General features: G+C 40.5%; 2 protein-coding genes across 4 annotated transcripts in view; one reads left to right on the top strand and one right to left on the bottom strand.

Moving 5' to 3' along the window:
• LOC123773937 (uncharacterized) overlaps nucleotides 1-8,328 on the top strand; it is a 106,139-nt gene extending 97,811 nt beyond the window's left edge. The window contains exons 6-7 of one of the 2 annotated variants that reach the window (XM_045767921.2): nucleotides 3,139-3,304; nucleotides 5,807-8,328. In XM_045767921.2, the coding sequence (XP_045623877.1) occupies nucleotides 3,139-3,304; nucleotides 5,807-5,898 (258 nt within the window). In that variant the 3' untranslated portion in view covers nucleotides 5,899-8,328. Of the gene's footprint in view, nucleotides 1-3,138; nucleotides 3,305-3,613; nucleotides 3,780-5,806 lie in introns of both variants that reach the window. The other variant, XM_045767922.2, reaches the window with a different exon arrangement.
• A 180-nt stretch (nucleotides 8,329-8,508) lies between these two features.
• Nucleotides 8,509-13,427, bottom strand: part of LOC123773807 (uncharacterized) — a 25,584-nt gene continuing 20,665 nt past the window's right edge. The window contains exons 6-9 of one of the 2 annotated variants that reach the window (XR_011225940.1): nucleotides 12,789-12,868; nucleotides 12,462-12,538; nucleotides 11,672-11,903; nucleotides 8,509-9,567 (exon numbers count right to left, since the gene is read on the bottom strand). Coding sequence is in view for 1 of the 2 variants with exons in the window: in XM_069318666.1 (XP_069174767.1) it covers nucleotides 12,469-12,538; nucleotides 12,789-12,868 (150 nt within the window). In the remaining variant the exon portion in view is untranslated. The remainder of the gene's footprint in view (nucleotides 9,568-11,671; nucleotides 11,904-12,461; nucleotides 12,539-12,788; nucleotides 12,869-13,427) is intronic. The other variant, XM_069318666.1, reaches the window with a different exon arrangement.

Below are 13,427 nucleotides of genomic sequence, written 5' to 3' on the forward strand. Positions count from 1 at the left end.
CAAGAGTACCGCAAATGTATTGGGGGCTGCATGCACTTAGGGTTCCCTTTCCTAGGTGCTCCATAAGTACTACCCCTGGGTTCTAGGGTTCCCTTCCATAGAACCTTTGGGATCCAGTTCAATAGAGGTTCTTGCTGCTCGGCATTTACCCAGCCCTTGGGGCCAACTGGGGTTTTCATTTGGCCTTTTTGGCCTTTGTTTGGCCTTGGGTAGGAAGTGGTGGTGTTTGCTGGTTGGGACGGAAGGTGTTAAGCTGCTCGCTTAGCTATGTGGTGACCATGTTACTGTTCCTTCTGGTGGTGGTGTACTTTTGCAGGGTTTTACTTTTTTTTTTCTTTTTCTTTTTTTTTTCTTGCCTGGTGGGGGTCTGCCTTGTTGGCTAATTGTCCACTTAAGGTATATTGGTGGCCCTCCGCTTGGCCCCCGTCCCATGATTGTACACGTCCCAAGGGTCCAGCTCTTCCCCTTGATAGGTGGCTTAACTGGCTAGTGGTCGAGGCCGGGGGTGCATCATGTGTTGTGTTCGGTTGCGGGCTCTTCGCCGTTACTTGCGCACCTCTGCATCTGTGGCTGGGGACGTGCTTTGAATTGATCCGGTTTCCCTTGTTCCCTGTTTCAGGGCTCGGATCTCTCAGGTTGTCTACAAGGTTATTAAGTCTATTCAGCCAGCCTTATGCCCATGTCGTTCGTAAGTTTGCTGCTTTGGCTGCTGTCTTTGGCAACATGTCTTGGGCTGATATTTGGGCTCGGGGATTTTGGAGGTCGAACAGAGTCCTGGCCGCCCGTTATCTAGTAAACGTTCCTGGTCATTCGTGTGTGGCTTTGGGTTGCAGGTTGCAGCCAGTCATCTTGCCTTCGAGTTGATGTGTGCGTGGTGGCTGCCTCCCGGTTAAGTCCCTCTTTTACTTGTATTTGGTTAGGTAGCTCCAGGGAGCCGAATGGCTCCCCACAGAAAACCAGCGTTGAATGTAATGAAACACCATTTTCTGGGCGAGCCCCAGGGGCTCCCTGGCAACCCTCCCTTCCTCCCTCCAGTCAGCGGTTCTGGTTTGCTTTTGATATTCAGCCTCTGAACTGGAGGTGTGAGTAGCAGACATGAGGGGGAGGGGGTCTGGGGCTTCCCTCTCCTCCCTCTTGGGAAGGGGAAAGCTGCACAGACAAGCAGCACGGCGGTGATGACTGATGTTTGCTTGTTTCCTTATGCTTTTGGGGGAGTTCAATCTCTGTTCGGTTTTAGGTAGCAATTTCTTACCAGCTGGGGTTTGTTTTGTTATGTCTACATTTCTGGGTGCCTAACCCTAGTTGATGGCAGACATGGAATGCCCCCAACCACATGAGTTTCTATAAGCCATTGCTCCCTTTGCCTCTTGAGGGGGTCAGGTTCTGGCACGTGGTTCCCAGTAGGCTGAACTCCAATTGACTGATACCCCAGACTAATATGGCATATATCAGTCCGATAACTCCAGGGCTCGCCTAGAAAATGGCATTTCATTACATTTAACGCTGGGTTTTTCTAAAATGCTATGCTGTAATTTTATTATTTAGAATTCAGTTCCCTCTGTTTAGCATTTTATGATCACTGATAAGATGGTATGGGTTGCAAATATAAAAGGTATTAACCCGAGTGGATGTCTGGCATCTCGGGATTGGAAGTCCCACATTAAGATCTGTTATCACTTCAGCATAGGTCTAGATATCTAAACATCATTTTGCAGCATACTTTAATTGTCATTTTAAGTAACCTTGGTTAATAAATGCTAATATAATACAGTAATATACTGTAGTCATTCTTTTTGTGTCTCCATTTTGTGCTCTTCTTTTCAAACATTGTCTTTTCTATAGTTACTTCATGCCAAAATAGATTTTATACATGCAGTAAATACATTTATTCCACTGCATAGTTATTTGACCCATTTTGCAATGATAGCTCATGTCATTTAACACATTCTGCAAGACCATCACCAATATTTCTTCTCGGCTCCAATCAGCATACACAGAATGTTTACTCAGCTAACCTAAATGTTACCTATTACAATACAGTACTGACTTGATACTGTAATGTACTAATTGAGAATAAAAGGTGTGATAAACTAATTAAATAATGTATGCTCACTGATCAGATGGTATGGGTTGCAAAGACGAAAGGTACAGTATTACCAGAGTGCATGACTGGGGTTTTGGGACTCAATCCTGTAAAAGATATCACACTTTATCACTCTGCAGAGGTGAGTATTAGGCAGTAGAGTGCAAGCATTCCTGACACAGCACATTTCACTGTAAGGACCAGATGAATTGTCTTGTAAGATCGGACAGTCAACAATGGTTTCTATAACACAAATTTTCTGAGACATAGTAAAGCAGTCATATATAAAATCCTGGTTGACTTTCACCTTGTAAAACAAATGCATGGTGTACCAGACTCTCATGGTGACGTGCAACCTCTCCATTTAGAGACATTGGACATGCATTCAGGTAATGCATTACAATTTTGCAGTCCTTAGTACAGTACTCATACAAATAAAATCAATCTTGTAGCATTTTAACCATACATCATATCTACTGGACTAAGACTTGGCACATGTAGTTATGCCTTAATTGTTTATATCACATATTTTATTTTCATTCACATAATGTTTTTAGTCAAACAATTTACTGGGAAACATTTGACTGTGCAACAACTATTGCACAATTCCATCTCAAATATCCATCATTATGTTTTGTATATCTGGCATAAAGATGAGGATACCCAATGCCCACCACAAATGTGGTACAGTTAACTCCACAACTTCTGTATTAAGTCTATCATATTGTTCAGTACAATATAAAGAAAAGTTTGACACAGTATAGTACTGTATATTGAAACTTTAATTAAAAATAAATCTGATACCAATTAAATTTTAAATATTAGTGATTTAGTGTTAATTTTGTGTGATCGAGTTCCTCTCAGTATTATACATTTAGTTTTGTTTTATTTCATCTCTTCATACACTTTTTTTTTCTGCTGCTGCCTTGACCTGTACTTGAAATTTCTATTCTTATTACGTTTTTAATTACCGTGTGCATTCCTTCTTTTTTCAAGTTTCCTCTATTTTTGTGCTCTGTGCCACTTTTCCATTTCCTCATTCCCTTCCCTATTAGAACCTGCAGGATGCTACTGCCATCCACTACGACTGGTCTTACATGATCTCGTGGGTTGGCACTGGTATGGCGCTGCTGGCCTTCTGCCTGTTCCTGGGTGCATCGCAGTGCATGCAAGGGGAACAACAACGTGAACAGGCAAAGCAGATGCAGTACATCATGCCAGGTATTGGCTGTGCTCCTTGACCACCACCTTGCACACCAAAATGTCTACCCACCATCACCACACTAACTTGCATGCCTTAACAGTGCATGATGCTCGTACTAATTCCTCAGCAGGATTTTTTTTTTTTGGGTGTCCTGAAGTGTACATACAGCAGCTGCCAGCCTAGAAGAGTGCTGCATCAGTTTTAGCAGGAAGATTGACCGTTGGCAGTTCAAGGCTGGTAGCTAGCACAGAATTTCTATTGCTCCATGGTGCAGGTCTGTGTGGTCAGGCTTATGTAGTTAACGCTTCATGGTTGTGGTGTTACAGCTGCTGAGTGACAACACTGGCGTCGTGTACGACTGGTCCTACTTCATCGCCTGGATTGGTGTTGGCTGGACACTCGTTTCGGCCCTGCTGTTCTCGGGCGCGTCTGTGTGTCTGCGTAGCGAGAGGGAACGTGACGATGCTAAGAACATGGCCTACCTAATGCCTGGTAATGCCACTTTTAGTGTGGCTTTGTAACTGACTGACTGGATTAACCATTGTCTTTTTCAGGCAGCTGCCTCCTATTTCAATATGTATCTTACCATTTTGTTACACTAACATCAAGGGTTGCATTTACAGTATCATAATTTACAGGATACTAACTAATGCAATGCAATAATAGCTGCATTTTTTTTTTTTACCTCTGGAGTGTAAAAATCATTAATAGTCCTTGTATTCCCCATATTCCATATACACTATATTCAAAACCTTTACTGTTTTATAAATTATCTTACTTTGCCATGTAATTTCTGTATCAAGAGACCTCTCTTGCATAATCAGTAAAATCACATACAGTACAGTATGAGAAATCTTTAAATAGTGTATGTGTTTAAAAATGGTTTCCTTGAATAAAAGCAGCAATAAATGCATAACCCCAACCAAGGAACTGACGGACTTACCTTATGGAATTCCCACTGTAATCTCCTCAAAGTATTTGCCAAAAATAATTGTGCTTATTGCTGTAAATTTAAAACCATTTACCTCTGTTAGCACTACAGAAAAATCTAAATTTGTAATAAAAATATAATAGCGTGCATCCAGAATGGCATATTTATCTGAGGGACGAGGACAGGAAGCTGGCGGCTTGTCAAAGTTCCCCCCTGATTTTATTAAAAGGAGTATGATGTGGACAGCTTTAGCAGAGATATACTATGTAAGAGAAATCCAGTAGAGTGGGGTTAGTGGTGTCACCTCAAAACCAATAGGTTCTGGGTTTGATTGCAAGGCTGGGGGAAGATGTTTTGTGATGTTTCCCTGCACCCAACTTCTCTGTTCACCTGTCAATAAATACGTACCTGGGAGTTGCTCATCTGTTCCAAGTTGAATTTTAAGACAAGTTAGTCATTGGGTAGGAGGACTTCAAAGGGAGTAACAAGCTTCTTGTCCCCAACAATGAAAAACCATAGCAAGGGAGACATAAATGTAAAATAATTAACAGCCAAATTTTTGGGATGTATTTAAAAATATTATGGATAAGTGGTGACAATGATCTCTCATTCTTAGGGACAGTAAGCCTGTTAGGTTTATGAAAGTCATAATAGGCCAGGATGTAACCCAGAAGTATTTATTTAGAAGGCATTTATTTAATGCTAGCTGAACATTGTTGTCAAGTGTAGGGGAACATGGCCAAACATTGAAACCTGTCTAGGAATTGAACCCGGGACCATTGGATTATGAGCCTAAGAAAGATTTACAGATAAAGGTTTTAGTGTTAGTGACTACACTTTTTCCCATGCTTGTCTTTTAACAGGAGTACAGACAAGTACCACAGCATATATCACACAACATATATATTGTGTCACATGCTGTAATGGTAGAATTATTTTAGTGCAGTAAATCATGATGCATTCACTTCTATTTTTTCCCATTTGCACTCAAGTGTGTTACTAGCATTCTTGTTTACACCCTAGAAAACTGTATATATTGTGCAATTTTTTTGTTATAATTTGTGGTAGCTTGTAATGGTCACACACAAGGTTTAGTTACATTTTGATTGCATGAAAACATATCACTAACTTATTGAATGTTTTACTGCATGACCATGTCTCAGTACAGTACATTGGATTAAAAGGATAATTCGGTTGCACTCAAAAGACAGTGTCATCACTTATATTTTGAGTTAAGAGGCTTATGAAATTGATTGATTAAGATGACCAAACTACACACACACACACACACACCAGATGATGAAGAAACGATGACATTTCGGTTTGTATCTGGACCATTCAAAGTCACATATAACTTGATTATAGTCCAGAATGGATCGAAATGTTGTCATTTCTTCAACTTCTGGAGTGTGTGGTTTGGTCATCATATCTTCAGCCACGTTGTTGTAACGTATCATCTGATTTATTAAGTCAGCATGAAAATGCTCACTTGTAGCTAATTAATGAAATAGCTTTTACATGGAAAATATGACTTGAACTCATGCTGCATATGTATTTTTTTATTTAGTTTACTTTTCTTTTTTTCCAGTCTATTCACAGAAACACCAGTACCCTTCGTATGGCTATGGCTACCCAGGACCTTACCATTATGGATCCCAGTATGGCCCATATAATTACTAGAGGACTACCATGGCTGTGTCACTGTGGATCCTAAAACGATTCGCGTAACTGCAAGTGTCTCCCAGGCAATGTCCATCATAGTCAGGGGCTCCACCAGTATAGATTACAGGAGCTACAACTTGACTATCAATACAGCCAGGGCTTTTACTCACTGGTGTCCAATAGGCCATATTGCTGCTAGGCAGCTGCTATCATAGCTTGAGGTATGTTGCTGGTAATCTTCATGAGGCACAAGTAACTTCTCAACATCTTCTATCATAACAAGAAGCCTGTCATTGTCAATCTTAGGCTGTTGCTTGTAAAGATACTGGACAGTTACCATTTTTAACAAAGGAACATAAAGCTGGATAAAGCTCTATGGTTGTGAGTCGCAGAATGAGACAAATTACTTGTAGATGACTACGAACTTATGACTGGCTCGCTTTTCATCGTAGTCCAAATACTTAACCAACTAACATCCCTCCCAAAGTCTCACAGTTCCAGAGTCCAGTGTGATCTGTGTAACTAAATACTCTTATTATATGACCTTCATTCAAACATTTTATGATATACATGCAGGCAGGCATCTGTTGATCTGCAGTGCATTTTCCTTCGTCAAACTTTGAAAATAACACTGTACAGTAGTTTCATAATGGCAGTTTTGCCACTAATTTCCAAGATTTAAATCGAACTTGCCATTGTGTACTGTCCTGATTATTTCTGGAAGTATTAATTTTATATTACAAATATCTGAAATTTAAAAGGTATAATACATTAGAAATTTCATAACATCAATTCTTTCATAAAGCATTATGAAAGATGGTATGTTTAAGTAATGTTTCCATAAGTATTTAATACTGTATTTACATGAACACAATATTGTACTGTATTATAAAAGTGCCTTAACAGGTAATTGTCTTTGCTCATTTAAGCAATAATGAAAGAACCAGTCTCAACACTGGGCTTTCAGTAATAATAATATTTATATTTAAAAAACTACAGGTATTAAACTGAAAATTTTAATTGTACCGTACTTGGGATTTTTTAAATCTTCAGATGCATGATAATTATCAGGTGACAACTGTACATTAATAAATATTAGAAGGTTTCTATCTCAGAATACATATTGTAAAGCTTAAAAAAAGTAACAGTAAAGTAACATATAGGTCGGCTATATGCTTTGGATGAAATAGTTACTTTGTAAATATTAGGGTCCTCAACTTAGGTTTATTGTGATGGAATGTCAATATCCTGTCACTAATTCGTTAATTTTTGCCAGAATATGACATTGAATGTGCTATTACTTTGAATTTCAAGTTTGTTATGTGAGAACTGTGCTTAATATATAAATTTGTCTCTGTATCAAGATGAGGATGTTTGTATTTAGTCATTAATTCTCTGCTCTCTCTCCCTCAAGAACTTGAAAACAACATGCTAGGTTATCATGCTCCATTGATGTATCTTATTTAATGAAAAATACAGTACTGAATATTTAGCCCTCGACGAATATTTCCCGTTTTATATTTTAATAAAACTTTCTCTATAATGTATCCTTCATATATGTTGTTCATAGAAATTATGATAGAAATTAGGACATATCGCTCAAATCATGGTTTTAATCTATGTAATTATGTTTTTTATCCACAAGCTGATTAAATTATAAGTTGAAAAATCATCATCTTGTATACTGGTTGTATGTTCAATAGTTCTGGCATGTAAATACTGCATTGCTCAGTGTACTCTATTTATTAGGTTTCCTAGACTAACCTAGACAATATGCAAATATTTTTTGTAACAATGTTCATACTTGTGTGTGTTTATAAAGAGAGTTCTGTGGAAACAGTGGAATGATATTATTTATTCCAGTATTTTGTGAACATAGCACGTTTTATGGTGACAAATATTTCCTCAGCTGTGAAATATAATTGTTTCAAGTGCAGGATCTCTTAATTTTGTAATGCTGCACAGCATTTGACTCTATTAAATTAATTATTGGACAAACAGGAGTTGTCCACTTAATGTGCAAGATATTTAGTAGCAGAACACTTATTAATAAAAGTTAAATAATAATAACAATTATAATATTAAATGTTCAAGGTTTTCTTGTAATTAGTATTTTACTGTTAAATTGATCAGTGTAGTTTTGGGAACACTGGGACCACTGTCAGGTACAGTACTTGTGTTAACTGATAATGAGTCAATTCATAGTACTAAATATAAATAGCTTTCCAGGCTTAACTCCTTTTTTGATAATTACTTAAGTTAATGGAGTTTCCCCAATTCTTTCAATTACAGAAACAAATTAAATTGTAACTAATTTTGTAATAGTAAACATGGATGGCAATACTTATTTAATTTTGTATGCAGGATAAACACAGATGTTCTTATATCATCCTGAGGAAATGTTGGTTATGTCTCTGTACACACCTGCAATAAATGTTTTGTACAAAATCACTTTTGTAATATAACCTTTTTATGGTTTATCCATTTCTCACTTGGAATTTTATTTGATTTCACATGGCCATGCATCCATTTTACTGCTGTGTATAGGTTACTGTCTTGGCCATGGAGGTTTCAATATCAGTGTAGTTTGGAGGAAAAAGCTTGGCTATACAGGAAAGATACCAGAAGCATCAGCAATAGATATATTTGTAAATATAGCTCCATTACATAAGGGAGGGTGCAAAGCATTAGCTGAAAAACTAGAGACCAGTTTCACTAACATCATAACATAAAAAGTTTTTGAACGAGTGATCAATAGTCAAATCAATAATTTCATGGAAAAAAATTAACCTCACAACCCAGGTCAATATTTGCAATTACTCAACCAGTATGACAATATCATGGAAACATTAAAAGATAAAAAAAAAATCAGATGTGATATAAACGAACTTTACAAAAGCATTCAATGAATGTCATCATGGAATGATTGCCCATAAAAAATAATCTATATACTCCCGCAATAATAGGTAAAGTACGATGACAGATATTCAATTTCCTGTTAATCAGAATGCAAACACTGACAAAAAAGATGAAGTTCAAGCATGGTGAAAACCTCTGTTCTCCAGGGCACAGTCCTTGCACTCACTGCTTTTCTCATTCTCATATCAGATACTAGAGAGGTACCCAGCTGTCCTTAGGGCTATATTCCCCTCTCTCTTCTCCCTATCTGTCTGTTCCCCCTAACATCCCCCCTCTACCCCCCCTCTCTCCTCTGTCTTTGTTTCAAAAAATGTAATACTGAATTCACGTTCCTTGTCTGCATGAATGCACCTTTACTACGAACGATCTTCATCTCTGTGCATCTTCACAACTCACTATATTCATCACTTTTACCATCTGTTCATACACAACCATCATTATTATACAGTATCAATTTTCACTGCAAGTGAACATCATCACTAATCATCTTTACATTACACTATCTTTACCACTATAAACATCTTAATGAACTCGCAACCATCATCACTGTAACCATCTTCACTATACACAACTTGCAACACACAAACTACACTACACATGGACTATCAACATTACTGTAACCACCTTCAGTAACTACTGTTTTCACCTCTTTAACAATCATCACTACCAGGGCACTGCTGGGTTTCCTTTCTACAACCTTCCCTACGATTTGAAGTTTTGAAGCCGAGGTCTCTATGCTTGGAAACAGTTGTCCAGATGTATTTATAGCTGAAAAAAACAAAAACTTTTCCTTAAAACACTCAGAGGTTCATTTGATTATTCCAAAGGTTTGAGTTCGTATGTATTTTGTTTTTACTAATAATGTCAAGCTACTAATAAAAATGATCAAGATCAGGCTACTCCCGCCCTCCCCCAGGCTACTCCCGCCCTCCCCAAGGCTACTCCCGCCCTCCCCAAGGCTACTCCCGCCCTCCCCCAGGCAACTCCCGCCCTCCCCCAGGCTACTCCCGCCCTCCCCCAGGCTACTCCCGCCCTCCCCCAGGCAACTCCCTCCCTCCCCCAGGCAACTCCCGCCCTCCCCCAGGCTACTCCCGCCCTCCCCCAGGCAACTCCCGCCCTCCCCCAGGCTACTCACGCCCTCTCCCAGGCAACTCCCGCCCTCTCCCAGGCAACTCTCGCCCTCCCCCAGGCAATTCCCGCCCTCCCCCAGGCAATTCCCGCCCTCCCCCAGGCTACTCCCGCCCTCCCCCAGGCAACTCCCTCCCTCCCCCAGGCAACTCCCGCCCTCCCCCAGGCTACTCCCGCCCTCCCCCAGGCTACTCCCGCCCTCCCCCAGGCAACTCCCGCCCTCCCCCAGGCAACTCCCGCCCTCCCCCAGGCTACTCCCGCCCTCCCCCAGGCAACTCCCGCCCTCCCCCAGGCTACTCCCGCCCTCCCCCAGGCTACTCCCGCCCTCCCCCAGGACACTCCTGCCCTCCCCCAGGCAACTCCCGCCCTCCCCCAGGCTACTCCCGCCCTCCCCCAGGCAACTCCCGCCCTCCCCCAGGCTACTCCCGCCCTCCCCCAGGCTACTCCCGCCCTCCCCCAGGCAACTCCCGCCCTCCCCCAGGCTACTCCCGCCCTCCCCCAGGCTACTCCCGCCCTCCCCCAGGCTACTCCCGCCCTCCCCCAGGCAACTCCCGCCCTCCCCCAGGCTACTCCCGCCCTCCCCCAGGCAACTCCCTCCCTCCCCCAGGCAACTCCCGCCCTCCCCCAGGCAACTCCCGCCCTCCCCCAGGCTACTCCCGCCCTCCCCCAGGCAACTCCCGCCCTCCCCCAGGCTACTCCCGCCCTCCCCCAGGCAACTCCCGCCCTCCCCCAGGCTGGTACTGGTAAACGAAACTGGTACTGTCTAGCTGACAGTACTTAATAACTTAATGACAAAGTCAAGAAAAACAAGTATAAAGGTAAAACGGAAAGTAAAATAACATGCACTTAGGCAATGCATAACTAGCAATAAATTGCTGAAGGAACTAATCATAATACGAGTCCAAGATAAACTTAAAGGAAGAGGCATGAGGCCCGTAACACAGCGTCTAGTATATTAAAGGTGAAGCATAAGTTAAACAAACATAATTGTAAACCAGTAAAGTAAAAACATGCAGCAAGAGCGATGCAAAATTGCGGGAAATTTGCTGAGGAAACTAAACGTAAATGCAGGGCCAGAATAAGCTTAAAGCAAGAGGCAAGGGGCCCGAACCCTGCAACTATCACATCCTAGCTGACTTACCTAGCCATAATAACTTAATGGCAAACAATAGTTAAACAATCACAATTGCAAAACCGGTAAGAGTAAATAACATGCAGCTTGAGCCTGCATAAATTGCAGTAATAAATTGAGGTAAATTAATGGTACGCAATGCCAAGATAATCTTAGTCAGAGGCATGAGGCCTGTAACTCAGGAACTAGCACATCCTAGGTTACTTTACTTAATAACTCAATACAATAAGCAAGAGTTTTTTGTAAGTTAATGAAACATGCGACGCCAGGCCACTTGTAGGGAGCCTGGCCGAGCACACACGGCCGGGCGCGGCACGAACCAGGGCCCCTAGGGGACACAACAGACCTGTGCCCCTAGTGCACGTCTGGGAGGAAGTGCTACCTGGTGCGGCCCACACAGGCACGGCGCAGAACACAAGTCCAACCCGGGTGTTGTGGCAGCAGCACCAGTCCCAGCCTGAAGGGCGCACCTGCATACCCCAGACAGGCAAAAAGGCAGAAGGCCCAGGGAACTAGCTAAGGCGGTATGTATGGACCGCGAGGGACGGCGCTGGGCACACGCCGGCACTGGGGACAGTCCTGACTAAACTTGAACAGAAAACTACACTTTACCTTAGTGTTTAGTGCGTAAAGCGGACTGGAAATGCAGGATAGAGTACTGGTCCACGTGTTGTTGAGGCGCGGCGCACTTTTTGTAAGTGAGCAGCTGCTTGCTTGCGAGAACAGGGGACCAGCCCGTCTGCAGGCAGAGCTTATATAGCCTCGGCTCGTTGCGCGCGCAGCTTGGGCGGTTAGACTCAGCTCCCCCGACATACGTTTTCGGTGGGTTTCAGAAAACCCACCGCTTTTTGTTTTGGGAAAAGCAGTGATCTTATAATACTGTACCGTACAATAATTTACAATTATAATACTGTGCACAATAATATGCATACCAAAGCCAATGTAAATAAATATTGATCAGTATGATTGCATTAATACCATAAATACAGTATTTTGTAATAAAATAAATTTGAGACAAAAGGCCGAGGGTGTAAGAGTCCAGTACAAGGAACAGACAGTTCTCACTGTAGACTTAGGTGCAGTGTTCCTGTTGGGGAACACTGCAAGAAAGCCATGTTAGGATATTATGTTCAGCAAGATTTTAATACAAAATATTTGGTTAAATATTAGAAAAATATTTTAAAAGAAAGAGAAAATAAATCTGGTATTATTGTAACTAGAACTGCTAGGGCTAAATTAAGCGCGCTCTCTCTTTTCATGTGTAATATATTATACGGTAAACACCCTGCAGTGTTGGACATATCATATGATGTTACTAATAACCAATTTGCCATAATTCAGAGCCCTGATAATCAGACTAGGCCAGACGGATGTGTATTAGAGTTACACTATCAAAACTTACCTTTGTTTTAAAAGTTTTCTTTCAATACCTCTCTTCTGGCTCTATCGATTTGTCCTTCCCTGATATGCCGTTTCAGGCTGAAAAATAAATGATATGTATATTTTTTCAGAAAATTTTAAAACAATACATTTGTAAAAAGTAAAATGCTAACAATACATGGAGGACAGAAGAAATGATTATATACTGGCCAGGATTATAAATGAATGGCCATGTCTGGGGTGGAAAATATATTTCAAAAACTATTTCAGAGCATAATAAAACAAATGCAAAGGAAAATAATGACTAAGAATACAAAAATAAAATAAAAACACATCACATCCTACTTACGGTTTAATGTCACTTTCTAGATATGAGATAATACTCTCAAACAACTCATCATTTTTGTTTCTTTTTCTATTCCGGAACATCTGAAAGTATAATACAAAAATAATTATATACACCAAGAGTTATGGTAAAGTGGGAAGTGAAAATGATATCTTCACTGCAAAAAGATCTACATGAATGATCAGAAAACTGCCAAATGATTTTTAATATAGAAAAATGCAAGCCCTTGCATGTGGGGCATGACAATTTACATCACAACTACCAAATTAACAACATCTATCATTTCAGCAGATTGATGAAGAAAAGAACCTTGAAGTCAGAATCCATCATTCACTAAAAGTTGCACAACCAGTGGGAGAGGCAGTAAAAAAAAAAAACGCTAATCAAACCCTGGGAATAATCAAGTGCATCTTTGATTTTGGAGGGAACACAAATGCGAACAAGCCTGAATGGTCTCCAGACATACATGCAAATGAAATTGTGTTCCCTCACGTGTGCCCCAAAGAATGAGGCACACGTTATATATATATATATATATATATATATATATATATATATATATATATATATATATATATATATATATATATATATATATATATATATATATATATATATATATATATATATATATATATATAT

The sequence above is a fragment of the Procambarus clarkii genome, chromosome 91, assembly GCF_040958095.1.
Source record: "Procambarus clarkii isolate CNS0578487 chromosome 91, FALCON_Pclarkii_2.0, whole genome shotgun sequence".
NCBI lineage: Eukaryota > Metazoa > Arthropoda > Malacostraca > Decapoda > Cambaridae > Procambarus > Procambarus clarkii.